Genomic DNA, 19891 nt, shown 5'->3' with positions numbered 1-19891 from the left:
CTGAGGTCTACACCCTAGAGAGAAGCTCCCATACAGAAACAGGTGACATGAACAAGGCTGTTCACACACACACACAGTGTTTATAATAGCCAAAGACAGAACCAAACAAGCTCCCCATGTGTTGGAGAAGGATAAATAAATTATGGTATGTTCATGTCACAGAAAGCCCAGGAGCAGTGAAAATAAATGAACTACATTCCATGGCTAACTTCCAAATATTGTGCAAAACATAAATCAAGTTGAGGGATTTTTGTATAAATGCTAACATTTATATACAGTTTCCCAACATGCAAAGCAGTGCATGTATTGTTAGAAGCTCAAATATATAGTACAGAGTATAAAGCGTGTGTAGGGATGCCGAATGCCAAGTTTGGGATTGGGTGCTCCTGCCAAAGGTGGAAGAGATTTTGTAATCAGGAGGAACAGGAGCCTTTGTGCTTTGACTGTTTTATGTCTTCAGCTGGCCTGGATCCTGAGCTTGTAGGTGGCTACTGTACGACTATATTTCATTTGCACCTAAAATAATTCCTCTGCCAGTATTTGTAACAGTCCATTCAAAAGGCCAGTTCTGGGATATTAAGACACATTAGACAAAAGGTTCAATCAATTTTTGGAACACTAGTTTAAATGAAGTCAAGCGGGTGCCTTTTGAAAGTTCTTTGCTTTTCACCTCCTGTTTGTTGTTTCTTGTAAATCTCTAAGAGATGGCTTTGCTATTTAAATCTGTCACTACAGAGCAGAGATGTGCAGACCGAAGCTGCCTGCTGCCTGCTTTTGTGACTACACAGCCACGCCCTTCTGTTGAGTCTGGTTGCTTTCTTACCACAGTAGCAGAGCTGAGCAGTTAACACAGATACCAAGAGGCCCAGAGAGCTTAAAAGGTTCACCAGAAAAAAAACAAAAAAAAACTGTAGCCCCATCAGAGAGCATTTTATGGGGCTGGTGTTCCTGGGAATTCCTTTGGGGGTTGTAACATTGAATGTTCTGCCCTCACACCTCCAGAGCTGGGTTGCTTCTTAGTGACATTTGTTACAAAGAAGTCCACCTGTTCTTTCTAGAATTCTCCGGAGGACAGTGTGCACGCTTTCATCTTGAACCTTCAGCACAAGGCACAGTAGTGGGCATATACTTAGCACTTTTTGTGTGCTTCACTGAACTGGTTGAAATTTAGAAACCAACTGTGGGTGGGTTAATTAGGATATGGATTTATCAGCTTCAGCAGACATGCAAGCTACCTGGAATAGGAGTTTTTAAAAAAATTTTTAAAAAGATTTATTTATTTGAAAGGCAGAGTTACAGAGAGGCAGAGCAGAGAAAGAGAGAGAGAGGGGGGTCTTCTATCCGCTGGTTCACTCCCCAAATGACCACAATAGCCAGAGCTGAGCTGATCCGAAGCCAGGAGCCAGGAGCTTCCTCCAGGTTTCTTGGGCCATCTTCTACTGCTTTCCCAGGTCATAGCAGAGAGCTGGATCAGAAGTGGAGCAGCCGGGACTCCAGCACCCATATGGGATGCCGGCACTGCGGGCGGTGGCTTTACCAACTACGCCACAGCACCAGCCCCAAAATAGGAGTTTAAAACTCTCCCTCATATAACACTGTTAAGTAGTCCATGATGTCAGGGACCCAAGCATCTACCCTGTTGCTGCTCTGCTTTCCCTATGTAGCTGCCTTCTACTGCACAGCGCCACCCAGCAGAGGTACATCTGTCTAGAAGAGGAAGAGGGAAGGTGGAAGGGCAGAGAGTGCCCCAGGGATACCAGGTGCCATTGCCCCTCACTTCCTATTGGCCAATGCTTAGTCATATGACCCTATGTGGCTGCAAGGGAATCTGGGAAATGTAGTCTTTATCTGGGTGGCCATGTACCCAGCTCAGAATTCAAGTCCTACAATAATGCGTGGAGATAAAGAACTCCAGAGGAAAATAACCAGTGTCTGCCAATAAGGGTGCACTGGGACTCACAGCCTTAGGGTGGCTCCTTTCTCTGTGTGTGGGCCTTGTTTTTGACTCTTAAAAAATATACCACAATGCCAAAGCCAGAAACTCATCGGGCCTTGTCATCCTTTGAGCACACACATTTCATTCCCGGGGGTGTTGGCAGTCTCTGGTTTTTGACATAAGGCTTTACATTTCTGTTTTGTGGGGGAATAAGACAATGGATTTTGCTACCAACTGGGTATCAACTTCTAAGAAGGAGACGGGTTCCACTTCCCTTGGTCCATCTTGCAAAGCAGACAGGGTTGGCAGCAAGGAGGCTGGGAAATCGCACTTGCTTTGCTTTATCCAGGGTGGGGTTAAAGAGCTGGTTCTTCTCTGTGCTTTGTAGCGGCAGCAACAGCAAGTGGGCACAAGTTGTAGACAAAGATTTTCCCCCAGGAACTTTGCAGTCATTACGTGTTCCATTTACTGAAATAATATGATTTTTTTTCTTCCTTCAGAGGTGCATTGAGATCTTGGTGTGACTTAACCCAAAACACTCTTATTCTGTTCCTCTTTTTGCTACTCCAAAGAAAAGAGAAGGAAAAGTCGTCGGTGGGAGGACTGGAAGCCTGTAAAAGGCGATTTGATGAAGGCTTTCCTGGAACAGTGTGTTGAGGATGGAGTCGGGCACGTGGTCCTCTGGTTCACCTTTCACAGTCTGGCTCTGGAGGCACCATTGTATTGTCCCACTTACACAGTCCTGTAAGGGGAGCTGCTTGGTGTATATGACATGATACAAGAGCATGTTGTTGCCCTGCACCAAGGGTTCCCAATCTCAGCGTCACTGATGTCTGGGGCTGGGGTGTTCTTTCCACTGCGAATGTGGAGGAGGCTGTTCTGTACGTGGTAGGATGGTTGGCAGCCCCTGCACAGTAACCTACAAGGCACCAGCAGCACCTCCACGCTGTGTCAGCCAAAAACGTCCCCAGACACTGCCACATGTCCCCTGCAGGACGGAAGCACCCTGGTTGGGAATCGCTGCCCTTTGTAGACTCAGAGGTATCTGTGGCGAGTTCTCCGCAAGTCTAGAAGAAAGCCATGTGTCTGTGATCTGCCAACGAGTTAACCCCTCGCAGGCTTCCGGTTTCCAGATCTTCGGGAGGTCAGCAGTTGAGCTGCCTGATCTCTTCCAACTCCGTCTTTCTGGACTGTGCAGGGCAGGAGCTGTTTCACAGGACTGTTTCTAGAATATGACTTCAAGGAAGGCAAGGTGGGGAGGTGAGATGGTGAAGTGAGGCATGCCGCATGCATGTGGGCAAGAAAGCCGCAGGGAAAGGTATGTGTGGTAGGAAGCAGGTCTTGTTGGCTGAGGTCAAGGAAGAGCACTCTCCGGAGAAATAATGGCAGAGAAACCTTGAACTTGGCTGGAAACTTCTGTTTTTGATGCCCATGCCAGGACATGGCATCTCGTAGTCATTACCCAGGCAGCATTTGATGAGAATCTAAGTGAAGGTGGAAGGCCTGTGATAGCACAGACAGGCAGTGGAGTGGGCCACAGCCTGCCTGGGTTCGAGTCTCACTTCTGCCACTGGCTGGCTGTGTGACCTTGGGCAAGTTTCCTAGCTTCCAAAAAATGAAGGTCAGGGCTGGCGCCACGGCTCACTAGGCTAATCCTCCGCCTTGCGGCGCCGGGACACCGGGTTCTAGTCCCGGTCGGGGCACCGATCCTGTCCCGGTTGCCCCTCTTCCAGGCCAGCTCTCTGCTGTGGCCCGGGAGTGCAGTGGAGGATGGCTCAAGTACTTGGGCCCTGCACCCCATGGGAGACCAGGAGAAGCACCTGGCTCCTGCCATCGGATCAGCGCGGTGTGCCGGCCGCAGCGCGCCTACCGCGGCGGCCATTGGAGGGTGAACCAACGGCAAAGGAAGACCTTTCTCTCTGTCTCCCTCTACTGTCCACTCTGCCTGTCAAAAAAAATAAAAAATAAAAAAAAATTAAAAAAATAAATAAAAAAAAAATAAAGGTCAATGTTGTAGGGTTAAAGTGGGGATTAGATAAATCTTGAATATACATGAATGAGTGTATATGTGTATGTATTTAAATGTATCATACACACATATAGTCATTCACATGTATGTGTGGGTTATTTTATATGTGGGTTTTGTATGTATTGTCAGAATCATTCCTGACACATAGTAAATGCTGTATTTGTTTGCTATTACTATTATTTGAGAACCAATGGAATATTTTGAGGCTAGAAGCACCACAAGTGACACACCCAGGGTGCACTGTCATGCTTTTGTCCCTAAGAGCCATAAGTGTGTCACTAGCTCTAGGAAATGAAAGCCCCTACCCTCCTATATATGTGGTTTGTGGACTAGAATTGTATATGGAGTACCAAGAATGAGGAAACAGCAGCCAGAAACTCCATCCAGGTTTCTTTTGTGGGTGGCAGGGGCCCAGGTACTTGGGCCCATCATCTGCTGCCTCCCAAGTGCTTCCACAAGGAGCTAGCCATGCAGTCTGGGCAGTGGAGCCCCTAGTTGGGTGGCTATGCTGCCAGCCAAAACTCAGCGACAGCAGGTAGTTCTATCTGACCACAGGGGCGAAGTCGAGCATGGATGCCAGGGACGCTTAGCCCTCTGTGCCGTGCGGTTCTTTCCCAGGTGGTCATCTCGGCCATGGTAATGGGTGTTTGCAGGAAACAGGAGCAAACACAGAGACGCTAACATGGCGGGGTAGAACTGTTGCTCAGTGAAGGAAAATGCAAGAGCGTCAGGAAGCGTGTGGTAAACCCAAGGAGTGTCCAGTGGGAGAGGCCCCCAAAAGCTCCACTAGCCCCCCCACCCCGCCATCGTGCACACAGGGAGACTGATGCTGTCAGAACTGTGATTCGTCCAAGGTCGCACAGCTAATGGGTGATAGACTAAGCACATAGCCATAGTCCTCAGAGCCCGTATCCTGGTATCCTGGCCTCATGCCTGCCTTCACACTTGCTCTCAGGACTGTCCGGGGCCCAGGTGTCTCTCTGTCTCCTGGCCAGACCTGAGAATCCTCCTCAACACCATACTCCACTCAGCCATACCATTGTATCAGAGCCAAGGCGCTTGATGAGCCGCCCTTGGCACCCTTGGTTTCCATGTGGTTTCACGGCCACCGTGAGGTTCCCCAGAGTTCCTGAAGAGCGAGTGGGGTGTTGACTTTCCGGAACCTTCCTCCCGCATCGCAGGTGGCTGCTGTGGCCCACGCCACACCCAGCCATACACGTCCCACTTCTCCGAGGGGATGTCCACACGCAGACAGTGTCCCCGTGTAGCAAGAGCAGATTCCTGCGCACGGTCTCACTTACTCCCCGTGCCCTGCTGTCCGCACGTGATGACTGAGAATGCAGAAGCCCAGCCGCTGATGACGTAACCCGCCCTAGGTGAGACAGAGGGAGACGTCCCGTGTTGGCATGCGCTCCTCCTCGGGCGCCGAGTCCCTGAGTCTCCAGGGGGTGGAATCCACATCACTGTCTCCTGAGGATCATAAATCTTTCTGTTAATGCCCACTGAGACAGGAAAGGCAGGAACCACGAAGCTGGCTTGACACCCTTTTCCAAGACAGCTCTGGGTAGCCAGGGCTGACACCTTGGCTGCCATAGCCCAGCACCTCCCTAGGCCCTGGCTGGTAGCTGGTGCTCTCACATCCACATGTATAGTTTTTTTCATCATAGTCATTTCCTGTGCCCTGTGGGAGAGCCCTGCACGTGGAGGTGAAGGAGCCCTGGCACCTGCCCAGCCTGTTCAGGCAGAAGTCACCTCTTGGGGCTCCCTGCACCCCAGTGGGTGGCGGGGCATGCAGTAGATACCCAGCCATAGTAAATTATTTGGAATTGGACTGGGGTACAATGTGGGAACTCACACAAATACAGGGCTCACGTAGCCCAGGTCTTCGGAGTGAGGCGGGTTTGGGTTGCAGTGGAAGGAGAAGGAGCCGAGTGACCTTGGACCCAGATGCTTAGCTCCTCTTAGCATCTATTTCCTCATTCCTCATCTGTAAAGTGGGAACGCTAGTGTCCCCTGCCTTTTAGGGGTCCCTGTGAGGCCTTAAGCAAGATCCGAGTACAGGCTCAGGAGTTGAATTGCCACCTGCGAACTGTGTGCCTTTGAGTGAGTGATATATGACTTTGGGACCTCAATCTTTTCCTCTGTAAAGTGGGTATAACAGAACCACATTTGGATGGATTATTTTGAAGATTAAGTGTGCTATTGTATGTGAAGTGCTTAGCAGGTGGAAAGCTCTCTGCCAATGGCAGTTGTTACGATTGTATTAGCTATAGTGTGCCAGGGAAGCTGTGTGTTTAGTGTGTCTCTGATTGCTGTTATTATCTTTGCTGTCTCCCAGCCAAGCTGGCTGTGGCCTGTGGGAGCCACACTGTAACCCAAATATTGGGTCCTCAGGATCCAGACAGCACAGTGGGGCTGCCTAAGGAATGAATCCGGTCTGGACTGGAATGGAGGTATAAGGAATTCCATGACCCCTACACAGCCAAAGCCCTCAACCCGTGTCCTGCCACAGTAAGCTTCTGGCACCTTCCATGTGAGCAGGGGAGAGTGGATTCTCTTCTCTTGCAAACCCCCTCAGGCAGCCAGGCCCCCAAGAGGGGCCCCAGAAGTGGCTCAGGTGCAGATGACCAACCTGCTGGGGAGCACAGATGAGTGAGAGCAGACGCTCACAGGCAGGAAGTGAGAATCCTGGAAGCCACCCCAGGCCCAGTCACTGAGGCCGCAGTCAGCTGGGCCCAGGGGTTCCAGGCTCCAGGATCTTTGAAGAAGGCCTTGGTGGCCGGGAAAGACCTGCCCTGGCATTGGAGGATTGTGCGGTTAGAGTTTGGAGGTGGCCTGAATCCTCGGAGAGAGGACCTAGGATTGTGCCATCGTGGTAATGGGTACATATTCCGGGCAGTGGACAGCTGGGAGCTCACCCACTGGGCCAAGTGATTCCAGTCTTCTCCCTGTGAAGTTTCATTGCAGACGCAGGCTGTGGGCTACCAGTGTTAGTGCTGGAGAGGGTGTAGGGTGTCTGAGAGCGTGGGAGGCACTTGTAGTGCTCTGTGGTCTCTGTGTCTTTGTATGAGGGTGCTTCAGAAAGTTTACGGAAGGTGGAATGAAGAGATAAGTTCATGGTGCAGGGATTAGGACTCCATGGGGACACCTGAATCTCACATCAGAGCACCTGGGCTTGAGTCCCAGCTCCACTTCTGATTCTGGCTTCCCGCTACTACACACCCTGGGAGGCAGCAGGTGATAACCTGAAGTTCTTGGAGCCCTGCTACCCATTGTGAAAGACCCAGGTGGAATTCTGGGCTGCCCGGCTTCAGCCTGGCCCAGCCCCAGCTGTTGCAGGCATTGGGGAATGAACCAGTGGATGGAAGATCTCTCTGTGTCTGTGTCTTTCTCCCTTACAAGTAAATATATATTTTTTTAAATATCAGTTTATTATAATGCAAAAAAACCCTTAAAATCCATGCCTACTTTGCTCATCATATGTATTTTGATGAACTTTTGGGAGACCCCCCCCCCCCATCAGCTTCTCCCAAATATGGTGCATTTTTTTATTTTTATTTTTTTTAATTTTTGACAGGCAGAGTGGACAGTGAGAGAGAGAGAGACAGAGAGAAAGGTCTTCCTTTGCCGTTGGTTCACCCTCCAATGGCCGCCGCGGCTGGTGCGCTGCGGCCAGCGCACCGCGCTGATCCGAAGCCAGGAGCCAGGTGCTTCTCCTGGTCTCCCATGGGGTGCAGGGCCCAAGCACTTGGGCCATCCTCCACTGCACTCCCGGGCCCCAGCAGAGAGCTGGCCTGGAAGAGGGGCAACCAGGACAGAATCTGGCACCCTGACCAGGACTAGAACCCAGTGTGCTGGCGCCGCAAGGCGGAGGATTAGCCTAGTGAGCCGTGGCGCCGGCCGGTGCAATTTTTATAAGATTTATTTATTTGAAAGGCAGAGTTACAGAGAGAGACAGACAGACAATCTTCCATCTGCTGGTTCACTACCCAAATGGCCATAATAACCAGGGGTGGGCCAGGCCAAAGCTAGGAGCCAGGCACTTCCTCTGGGTCTCCCACATGGGTGCAGGGGCCCAAGCACTTGGGCCATCCTGTGCTGCTTTCCCAGGGGCATTGGCAGGGATCTGGATCTGAAGTGGAGCAGCCGGGACTCAAACTGGTGCCCACAGGGGATGCCAACGCTGCAGGTAGCGGCTTTACCTGCTATGCCACAGCACCGCTCCCCAAATACAGTGCATTCTTTCCAAGTAGTCCGTACCGTCCTTTGCCACCAATCATAATGGCTCTGATGTGACATCGCTAATCTTTCATGTAAATGCTGTGGGAAGCATTGTACTCTTCCCAACACTGTACCTGGATTCTCACATCTCATCCCAAAAAGCCCCTGAGGAAGATATTACTACTAAGCTCATTTGATCCAAGCGAGAACCCCAAGTGACTGTCCCCAGGATCACACAGCCACTGGGTCGCAGAGCTGGGATTTGAAGCCAGGAAGTGAGATGTCAGCATTCACGCTCATAACTTCTGCACAGCTTTCAAAAAATAATAAAGGCAGCAGTGTGTGTGGAGCCTCCTGGCTGGCATTTCTCACTCAGAAGGCATCGAGGGACCAACAGAACGCACCGACTGCCCAAGCCAGTGGCACATCCTTCCCAGCACAGACGCAACACAGTCACTTGCTGTCCTCAGGCCCGCGAGCCTTCTGGAAAACCTTTTTCTGAAATCATGCCCCTGGAGTGGTGGAAGATATTGAGCCAGTCTCTCGGGGCTGGGCCCCTTGAGAAATCACAGGAATTGACCGCCTCTTCCTTACATAGATCAGGATTTTTTTTTATTATTATTGCATCATTGAAAGCCACTTGGAGGGAAAGCCACAAAGCTGGACGCCTCGTGGAAAAGCCCCAGGTGACTGGCTGGATAGATTCCTGCCTAAATAAGTCAGACACTGGAGGGCACACTCACTTGTCCTGTTGGCCTACAGCAGGGAGGTGGAAAGAATCTGTGCAGCTGCGAGCGGGGTTTACAGGAAGTCTGCAAGGAGGGGTTTTCTGGTGGAGTTGAATTCTCTGACAAACAGAGTTGAAGAGCATGCCTTGTTTTCCAAGATTGCTGTAGGAAACGTTCCTCACCTGCTTTGGCTTGCTAGCTGGGTGGCTGGTCATGTTCGATAACCAGCTCCATTGTTTACTTGGTGTGACCAGGGGGTTCCCGACTCCCAGGGGCTCCCCCAGGTCTGCACAAGAATAATGGCACCAGGCCCATGCAATGGAGAAGGGACAGTCTCTCCAGTACTTGGCGAGGGGGGCACTGGATATCCACAGGCACAAGAGTGCAGTCAGCCCCTTAGCTCACACCCTATACAAAAACCAACTCAAAATGGATTAAAGACAAACATAGGCCCTGACACTGGTTGGGGCGGGGGAGTTGGGGAGGAAAGCCTTTGGCACTGTGGTTAGGTTGCCACGTGGGACACCTTCATCCCATTTCAGAGTACCTGGTTCGAGTCCCGGCTCGTCCACTTCCCACTTAGCTCCCTGCTAATGTATACCTTGGGAGGCAGCAGGTGATGGCTTAGGTACTTGGGTCCCTGCCATCCATGCGGAAGACCCAGATTGAGTTCCAGGCCCCTGGTTTTAGCCTGATCCATCTCTGGCTGTTGCAGGCTTTCGGGGAGTGAGCCAACAGATGGAAGCTCTGTCTCCTTCCAACTACTCTGTCTCTGCCTTTCAGATCAAATTGGGGGTGGGGTGGCGGGGAAGACCTGAAATTTAAAACTGCTAAAGAAAACAGAGAAAATGGAGGAAACTCCATAATGTTATTTTGGACCATGATTTTTGGATTTTTGCTACAACCCTAAAAACAGCTAACAAAAGCAAAACCAGACAAACACCATCATCTCCCTGGAAGCCTTGTGATGGATGTTGTAGGGTCTGGCCCTGGTCCTCTGGCCCACTCCCCCGACCCCACCCCGGCTGTTCATGTTGCCTGGAGCGTCTTCCTTAGCTGTATTTTAGGGATTCTATGTAGCTTGGATGAATCCCCCCAGCACACCAAGGGTCTCACGCTTTGGAGGGACCCCTGATTTCACCTCATGTCCCTTCTGGGCCCCCGTCAGGGAAGTCTGCCCTTTCCCAGATGAAAGGTGGGATGCTCAGTTACAATTCCCAAGAAGCAATGGATCACGTGTTAGTATGAGTGGGTCCCAGGCGATATTTCTAAAGTGTTTGTATTTGTGGACTCTGGCAACCCTAGCTGCAGGAGACCCAAGTGCAAAGCCCCCAGGAGCTGAGCCAAGAAGCCTTAAGGCTCAGTCCCTTTCTGGGCCCTGGGAGCGAAGGGCACGTCTTGGTTGCTGGTACCATGATCTGAAACCAGGCCGAGTCCCAGCCTCACCTCCATGGGGTCACCCTCCGACTTCCCTGGAGAGGTTTTCTATGGTGTTGGGATGGGCTCCATGCCCCCACCTGCCACACAGAGGTCTTCATCCTGGAGTCCAGGTCCTGGTCAATGGGGAGCCCCTAAATACCTTCCACTGCTCCTCCCAGGGCATCACAGGAACAGGCCTTTGGAGGCCTGGCCTGGCTTCCTGATCCTGAGGAACGTGAGCAGGTCAAACTCCATCTCAACATCAAGCGGCAGGTCTCTGGTCTCTGGAGTCTGTCTGCACATCAGCTCCCCCTGGTGGTGAGAAGAAAACTGCTAGCATCTGGTATTAAGGGCTTAAGCATCTCCTAGCGCTGGATTCCAATGCCAGGCCAGTCTGGCAATCAGAGATGACTGATCACTCAGGAACCCCATGGCAGACCAAGGACACACCTGTCTCGAGAGCTGGCTCCCCACAAACGCAACCTCCATCCTCTCAGAGGGTTGTCCAACCAACTGTGTCATTCCGCTGCCTGCCCAAGAGCCTTCCTTGACTTCCAGGGGGTAAAGTATGAAGCCTTAAGGGTTAAGTCCTTAAGCCCTCTCTAATTGAGCCCCGCCCACCTCTCCACCTTCTACTTCTGGCACATTCCACCTCCAGGTGGTTTTTTTTGTTTTGTTTTGTTTTGGTTTTTTTTGACAGGCAGAGTGGACAGTAGAGGGAGACAGAAAGGTCTTCCTTTTTGCCGTTGGTTCACCCTCCAATGGCCGCTGCGGTAGGCGCTCTGCAGCCGGCGCACCGCGCTGTTCCGATGGCAGGAGCCAGGTGCTTATCCTGGTCTCCCATGGGGTGCAGGGCCCAAGAACTTGGACCATCCTCCACTGCACTCCCGGGCCACAGCAGAGAGCTGGCCAGGAAGAGGGGTAACCAGGACAGGATCGGTGCCCCGACCAGGACTAGAACCCGGTGTGCCGGTGCCGCAAGGCAGAGGATTAGCCTACTGAGCCGCGGCGCTGGCAACCTCCGGGTTTTTGCCCCAGAGACTCTGAAACCCCCTGGTCTGCCATGTCACCTCTCCAAGCTTCGGCTCAGACTGGCCCTGCCCAAAGTTCTTCCTCCCTCTCTTCTCCTGCCTCCTTATTTAAGACAGCTGGGGGTGCCCCTCCCCCCGTGAGCAGCCTTGCTACATGTCCCAGGCTCTGGTGCAGCTTCTCTCTACTCCCATAGGGCATTTGATCTGGAATGGTGCGCATCTCTGGTAACTTCCAACCTTGCTTTTGCCACAGTGAATCATGACCGGGTAGGTGCTTCCAGGGCTGGGACGGTGACATTGGTAACTTTGTGTGCTTGGCACTGAGAGTAGAGCTTGGCACGGACAGATGTTGAGCAAATGCTTGGTGATTCGATTTAACAATTAACCGATCAGCTGACTGTGAGAAGGAAGCAGCACCCTTTACAAGCAGAGTTGATGTCTCCGTCATGATTCTGATGAGTCTCCTCCATTTCCCCTCCCCAGCGGCGTTAGTGCACCTGTCTGGCTGGGAGGCGGGCAGTTTCCCTGCCCCCTGCCAAATGCACCCTCGTCTCCTCTTCTCCTTGGCCAGTTCTCTGTCCTGTGTATTTTGAACACAAAGAGCCCGCACATTCTAGGTTATTTGTTAACACCCCGCCATGTGCTGTGTGCTGCCTGGCACTGGGATGGAGAGCCACTGACAAGGGCTCTGCTTTCCTAAGTCCCCAGCCTAGCGCGGGCAGTCAGACAAGTAAACTGACAAAGAGTAGGTGAGTGAGGGACAGGGGGACACAGTAGGTACGCTGACCGGCTCTCCAAACGGACGACCTGGGTTCAAACCCCGGCTCCACTGCGTGCTTCCCTGTGTCTGTTCCCCCAGGCTCACCAGAGCGGGTGATGATCATCCTTACGTCTTGGGTTATGTGGGGATTCAATCATTCTCTCCTGTGAAGAGTTTAGCAGGGTGCCTATCACGTGGCCAGCATTTGATAAATACCAGCCGTCAGGATGCTTAGTCCGTGCCCTGTGGGGGCACAGAGCAGAGACAAGACAGATCCGCAGCAGTCACAAAGGACAAGGGAGCAAGAGGCATCAGGAAGCCATCATTTTAATTGGTGCCCAGGAACAGGCAGCGCACTTGCAAGCCAATGCATAGCCACGTGCTGCCTCCGCAGCGGTTTGCTCCTGGGGTCCTCTGGGACCAGCCCCCCAGGGAGCCGCTGCACCTGCCATGACCATCTCTCCCTTCCACAGGGCCGACGACTGCTTTTGTGCCTCCCGGAAGCTGGACGCGGTGGCCATCGAAGCCAAGTTTAAACAGGACCTGGGCTTCCGGATGCTGAACTGTGGGCGCACGGACCTGGTAAAGCAGGCAGTGTCTCTGCTGGGGCCCGATGGCATCAACACCATGAGCGAACAGGTAGAGGGTCCCAGTGTCTCCTCCAGGGGTACCACCCTCGGGCAAGGTGGAAACCGTTGCTGAATCCCCACTCCGGCCTTGGACAGGGACTCCCCCTGCTGGTGACTTAGGGTATTTGCTTGCCTTTTTTTTCTTTTTTCTTTTTTTGTTGTTTTTAAGATATCTTACAAAAATACACTTGTTCATCTTTATAGAAGTAGCACATGATCATTGCAGCTGACATGGAAAAGAGAAAAGAGTGTGCCTATTGCAGGAAGGAAGTAGTGTCATCACCCAGATGGCCATCATTTATATTTAGCACATGTCCTTCAAGTCTGTTTTTCCCAGCCTGGTTAAAATTAGCCCTCTGCCTGCCTGTGGCTGCACAGGACAGGTCCAGACACATCTCGCCAAGCTCTTAGGCTATGGTGAAGTTGCACAAAAGCCAAACTAGGGACCGCTTGAGAGAGGCAGCACCTCCCAAAACTGGGGTGCAGAGAGAGGCGGTGGTGTCCCCCACTAGGAGGTAGATACCCAGGTAGGGGCAGGTGGGAGACATCACTGTCAGAGAAAACAAAGAGCGGTTTTCAGTGGGAGTCCTTGATGGAAACTCCCCAGGGACAGAGAGCGCTCCTCCTCACATGGGCAGGGCGGGCAGCAGGTTCCAGAGAGGATGGCAGGGGGGCGCCTTTCTCATCACAGCTGATGGTTGTCTTGAGCAACACCGAGGAGCCCTAACCCCAACTCGCGCACATGCACATTCACACTCACACTCAAGTATTTCCACAATTTTTTGTTTGCTTCATTATGTCTTGCATTTTTCAGTTTATTAAAGATACCTGGTTATGTCCTTGAATATTCTGTCTAAAAAAACTACTTTCTCTTTTTTGAAAGATTTGTTATTTTTTATTTTAAAAGTTTATTTATTTGAGAGGCAGAGTTACAGACAGAGGGAGAGGGAGAGAGAGAGAGAGCTGCTATCCACTGGTTCACTCCCTAGATGGTCCCAACAGCTGGAGCTGAGCCGATCCAAAGCCAGGAGCTTCTTCCAGGTCTCCCATGCAGATTCAGGGTCCCAAGCACTTGGGCTATCTTCCACTGCTTTTCCAGGCCATAGCAGAGAGCTGGATTAGAAGTGGAGCAGCCGGGACTCGAACCGACATCCATATGGGATGCCAGAGCCGCAGGCAGAGGCTTAACCTGCTATGCCACAGTGCTGGCTCCTAAAAAATGACTTTGAATGGCTACACCAAGTGGTCAGATTGCTTAGTCATTAACCATAGGTCAGGTGTTGGATGTTTGGGTTGTTTCTGAGTGCTCTTATTAACAATGCTAGGCTAAACATACACGAATCTTCATTCAGTCTTCTCATTCTTAGGCGTGCAAATTGTGATCCAAACACCTTGCATTTCTTAAGGTTCCCAGTGAGTGGTCCATTACTTTCCCAGAAACTTTGCTCCCTGGCACACCCCTTCCAGCTATGTCCATGTGCGCAGTTCATCTGTCTTTGCCCGCTTTTCAGTGGAGCTGTACGGTTTTCCTTCCTTATTTGAAAAAGTTCTCTATGTATTAGGCACATACGCCTCTGTTAACAATGTGAGAAATTTCTCAGTGTACTGACCTTTGGATTCTGTTTCTAATGCTTCAATTTTATGTCCTCAGCAGTATGATTTTCCCTTGTGATTTCTTGAGTTACTTGCACAGCTGGACCCAGAGACAAGTTCATTACCTTTTTGGCTGTAACTTGGGCTCTAATCAAACCAGAAATGACTTGGGTGTACAAAGTGAGGGAAGGCTGCAGTGTGAACAAAGTAGCCACCTTTGCAACACTGTTGATGGAAAGCTCCACCCCTTCCTTGGGTGGGGTTTGTAACAAGCCGCTGGCACTCCTGGAGGCCACGCCTAGTTTGCTTGCCTTTTGCTTGCGTAATGTCTGGTAGGAAGGCAGTGGTGGAGTGCCCTTGATGCTGGCCAGAGGGGGCTTGTTGCGCTGTGAAAGACAACAGTGACAAGGAGACCATGGTCACTTGTTAGGGGCTAATGATACTGCAGAAGCCAGGAGGGTCCCACGGGGCCAAGTGGTGGTCAGACACTCGCTTTAGCAAACACCCTTAGGTCTGTAGCACCCTGCGGCTACCACATGCAAACCCTCCAGACCCATGCCTAGAGGCTCCGATGCTGCACCCCCTGCCCCATTTCAGTGTCCAGGCTGTGGACGGCTGCAGCCCCCTGGGTTGGACTCTGAGCACCCGCACGGCCACCCCCACCCCTACCCCCACTCGATCGATTATCGCCCTCCAAGCACAGCCGCCTTGTAAACATTCTCTCTCTGCTTTCTAACCCCGCGCAGGGCATGACTCCCCTGATGTACGCCTGCGTCCGCGGGGACGAGGCCATGGTTCAGATGCTGCTGGATGCCGGAGCTGACCTGAATGTGGAGGTAAGAGGCCACTGCGCACCAGCAAGGCGGGGTGGGGGGGCTTTTTCTCCTGAGGGCCCTCAGCTCAGCGAGTCCTCCTAGGTCATCCTCAGTCCTCGCTGCTGCTGCTGCTGCTGCTGCTGCCCGAGGTTGTCCAGCCCGAGGCCCCGGTCCACTCTCCTCCAGGGAGCCGCCTGCATGTCTGTCTCACTGGAAAGCAAACAGCATAGTTGCAAGGAGCACCGGGTTTCCACGGCTCCGCAGGCCCAGGCTCCTGGCGCTTCTGAGCGTGCATTCCTTCTGCGATGGGGCGGAAGGAGTCCTCCCAAGCCATCAGCTACCATAGAGCATCTTTGCCTAACCTAGAGCAGGAGGAGCACTGTCCCTAGTCCCTGAGCTGAGATATCCCTCCCTACCAAACCCCGGTTGACTCATCTTATGGCTGCTGTGCCTTATCTCGAAGTGGATCTTAAAGCTCCCTTGAGGCAGTGGGGGACAGGAGGGCTCACTCCCATGCTGCACCTTAGACCCGGATGGACTTGGGGCAAGGGCTGAAACCACCACCGGCCTGGAGGCTTGCTTGACACTTGAGCAAGTGGCTTAGCCTGTCTGTCCCCATCTGTAAAATTGGAGGAGAGAATTGCACCCATTTCAGGTGGCTGGTGGAAGGAACAGGTCCAGAGAGTGCCCAGCGTAGGCTGGAGAGCTGATGTCAGTCCCTCCCCAAGGCTCTCCATAGGTGAAGCTCACCTTTTTTTTTTTTTTTAACCACATTCTCTGCTGTCTGAAGACCCCACTGTCCCTCGCAGCTGTGCTGCCCCCCCCCCAGTCAGTACCCCTGGGGACTCTGTTTTTAGTTCAGAATTGGAAGCCCTGGCAGTCTTCATACTGTGCTTTTAGTAGTGAGTTGCAGGTGAATCCAAGCTAAGCTGACCATGGGTGTTGTTTTGGATACAGAACCACTGTGGATGGGACAAGTTCAAAATATGGGAAATCTGCTCCCCACATCCCTACAGTGATGAGTCCTGGGGCACCAGGCAGCCCCCAGCAAAGGGTCCTCAGCTTTGGGTCCTGCTGGGGCTCTGTGGGCATCTTCTCTGACCCTCCCCATGGGTCTCCCATCAAAGGGCCCCCAGCGGTGTTTGGGAGAGGAGCCACGTGTGGGCACTCATCTCGCAAGTCCCCAGCCGCCCTGCCGCCTCTCTCAGCCAGGACTGTCTCTGCCTCCCCACCCTGGAGGACCAAGCTCAGCCAGCTCTTTTGCAATGTTTCCAGGGGAAGTTTTGTGCCCAGGTTTCCATTAGCGAACGGGTTTTTGTCGACCAGGAAGCCTACAGAAGTGACATGAACACAGCGTGGGGGAGCCGTGAGTAGGCAGTGACACTCCGCCCGCGGAGGAGCCAAGATCTGCCCTACTGGGAAAGCTCAAGGCAGACGCCCTTGCCTGGGCAGCCGAGCCCCTGAGAGGCTGCCTCGCAAAAGTGTGGTTGGGATGGTGGCGCCATCTCCGGCTTCCTGATGTCCTGTAGCGCTCAGGGCCACCGCAGAAGGCAGTGGAAAGGCGGGCAGGGGAGCTGGCTCATTGTGACTGCCAGATCAGCCTCTCCAAGGCACCTTCAAGGGTGAAGTGGGGGGCCCCCATCACACACAGGACACAACATCACCGAGTGGTTTGATCTCTGCTCCGATGGGTGAAAACCTCCAAGATGTGGCCTGCGATGGCCGGTCTCTCTGTTCTCACTAAGCAGGACAGACGCCCAGTTCCAGTGAGAGAGGTGTTGGGGGCATCCACCAGGCGAGAATCCCTACCTGGTTTCACCACTGTTTCCCCCAGGCACCTTCCAAGACCATACATCGTCTTTAGCCTGCGTGTCCAGCCACAGATAGATTTGCTAGCCTAAGTATTGTGAAGGTCACATTTTGAAAATAACTTCAATTTGTTTATAGGTTGTCAGTACTTCTCATAAATATCCATCCGTCCACCCCGAGACCCGCCATTGGACGGCTCTGACTTTTGCTGTGTTGCATGGACATATTCCTGTAGTTCAGGTATTAACGTATTTCACTATCCACATCTGACCTGTAATTTTACCTCTTCCATAACACGAATCTATATCTCTCCCAGCATGCATATTCCCTAAGAGATTCATATTGGTTAATCGCAATTCAATATAGCATAGTCACAATCATGTATTATATGTAACAGTCTGTAGGGCCCGGCTTTTACCAATATGAAACTACCACGTACCTACACGCAGCCTCACACACAGAGTGGCAAACCTGCTCAGTTCTTCCTGATGACTCTAGGGCAAGACCTCAGCTGTTTTTTTGTGGATTTGCCCATTTTGGTCATTGTACCGTGAACATAAGACTTGGCCGGTGTCAATAACTTAAAACTTCCCCTTAGTGTGACCCCCATGTTTGCATTGAATCTAATGGTTTGCAACCAACAGGAAGAAGCATTCAACTCACCAAGGGTGGGTTTCCCAAAAACACCTGCCTGGATCCCACTTCTTGAGCATCAGAACCAGATGGTCTGAGGCAGGACCCCCGGCACAGAAACAGCTCCAGGTGTGGTGTCAGGTCCTCATCAGAGGTCTCCGGGCAAGCAGGTGCATTGGTTGCACTTTCTCTAGCTGTTGTAGAGTTAGCATTCAGTGAGTAGCTGCCCAGACCATTCTAGATCTTAAACATGCTGTTTACTGCCTCGGAAAAGAGAGATCAACATCCAGATCGGCGACCACACCTGACCCAAGAGCCAGCGCCACGCTCCGGGGACACGGGGAACTCAGATCCTTGCATGCGGCACACACCTCTGAATTTTTATGCAGAGCAGGGAACAGCGTCACTTGCACAGTTGAGCCATGTTGGGATTTTACAGGAATCCTTTGCTCTCTTCCTGGGTCATAGGAATCCTTAGGACAGATCCAAAGTCATATTTCGGGAGGCTGAGTGTGTGACCTGTCACCCTGAGAGCTGGCTTCTGCCTATGGGACATTGTGCCCGGTCCCCTCCTGGTAGAGGAATCCAAGAAAGAGGGGTAGCATGGTGGCCTGGTGGGCACAGGTGCCATCCCTCAATGGGAGTGGCATCCCAGCCTTTACATCAGGAAGGGTATGGGAGACAGCCAAGCAGAGCCACATAGGGGTCAGGCACCTCCCTGCTGCTGGTACAGTGAGTCAGAGAACAGCAAGTCGGCAGCAGCAGCCTGCCTGTGGCCCCAGGTAGGCCTAGGTGGGCTGGGAAGATGGCAGAAGGTTGCCCTCTCTCACATCAGCAAGGCCGCCAGCACCTTGACCGTGAAATTCAGCTCGGACAGCATCTCCGCCTCCTGTTAGAAGCCCAGATCTCTCAGGCAGTGTCCAGAATGGAGTCAGAGGAAGCTCCCTCTGCCACTAACTGATCTTGCTGGCCAGAAAACTTAACGTTGGCTAAACTATCCTCAGCACCATCTACAAGGGGGAGGGGGTCCCCAAAGTCCTCTAGAACTCTAGCAAGTCCATGGTTGCAGAGACCGCCCTGATCCCCCCTGAGGCTTTGTGTACCTGATCCAAGAAGGTCTTCCAGCATTCTGGTGCAAGGACTCCTAGCCCAGTGCTTCTAGAAACTGTGCAGAGAAGCGCCCTGGGGGGCTCGCTGGATGCAGACTCCCATGCAGCGGGTCAGGGTGGGACTCAGCAGCAGCTGTCCTGACAAGTCCCAGCTGAGGCTGCTGCTGCTGCTACTGTGCATGGGCCACACTGGGCAGCCTGGGCTTCTAGGGGATGCCGGGGGTGGGGGGGCGCCTCTGGGGTCATCCTCCAAGATACAGTTGCCCTCCAGCCTGTGCACGGGGTCCCTGACCCGGAGGGAGGGGAGAGATCAGCATCCCCCTGACTTCCACTGCTCCTTCTGGGTGCCCCTCACGGTGCGTGTCCTTTACACAAATGGCCACCCTTCGTCCGCAGCTCCTCCTGGACGCTGGAGCCAAGGTGGAAGGCTCGGTGGAGACCGGGGAGGAGAACTACTCAGAAACGCCGCTGCAGCTCGCGGCCGCCGTAGGTAAGAGCCGCTGCTCCCCGCCCCGGCCGGGGGCTCCACCACCTCGACTCTTCGTGTGCCTGTGTCTCGATTTTTGTTTTATTCTCTTATACAAACCCCCCCTTCTCTGGGCTTGCAGGAAATTTTGAGCTGGTTAGTTTGCTGTTGGAGCGTGGTGCGGACCCCCTGATAGGAACCATGTACAGGAATGGAATTTCTACAACCCCTCAGGGTGATATGAACTCTTTCAGCCAGGCTGCAGCCCACGGACACAGGTAGGCTAGGATGGGCCGAAAAGGTCCCGAGGGGTGCTTGTTAAAAATGCAGATTCCCAGGCCTAGCCCAGACCCATCGTATCTCTGGATGTGGGGCCCAGAGGCAGAGAGACGTTCGCCGCCAGCCGGCTGCTGAGGGCCAGCTCCCAGCGGTGCCCAGCTAGCGGCTCAGGCCACCTTGCCTTGTCCATTCCCAGCCGGCGGGACCTGACTCTCGGTCAGTTCTGGTCACAGCAGCTGTCTTAAAGTGTGCAGAAACCACCTAAGAAATAACCAGGCCCCTCACGTGTGCTTACTTCCTCTCTAAGCCTCCTACAGGACCTGCCCCCATCAGGTTGTATCACACATAACCCCAAGTAAAGCCACTGAGAAGGGAATGCAGAGTTCTAGAACCTTCTAGAGTTTTCTTTGCTCCAAGTTGCCCTCGAGGAAACA

At 52.7% G+C, this 19891-nt stretch overlaps 1 protein-coding gene across 2 annotated transcripts in view; it reads left to right on the top strand.

The window, feature by feature from the left end:
• The window catches only part of ABTB3 (ankyrin repeat and BTB domain containing 3), a 287580-nt gene that overhangs the window by 236664 nt on the left and 31025 nt on the right, over nt 1-19891 (top strand). For both annotated transcript variants that reach the window (XM_062202964.1, XM_062202965.1), the window contains 5 exons: nt 12598-12763; nt 15093-15182; nt 17109-17210; nt 19109-19202; nt 19321-19456. In XM_062202964.1, the coding sequence (XP_062058948.1) occupies nt 12598-12763; nt 15093-15182; nt 17109-17210; nt 19109-19202; nt 19321-19456 (588 nt within the window). The remainder of the gene's footprint in view (nt 1-12597; nt 12764-15092; nt 15183-17108; nt 17211-19108; nt 19203-19320; nt 19457-19891) is intronic.

This window comes from Lepus europaeus, chromosome 10, assembly GCF_033115175.1.
Source record: "Lepus europaeus isolate LE1 chromosome 10, mLepTim1.pri, whole genome shotgun sequence".
In the NCBI taxonomy this organism is placed as follows: Eukaryota; Metazoa; Chordata; class Mammalia; order Lagomorpha; family Leporidae; genus Lepus; species Lepus europaeus.
This window is presented reverse-complemented; position numbering and strand designations above follow the sequence as displayed.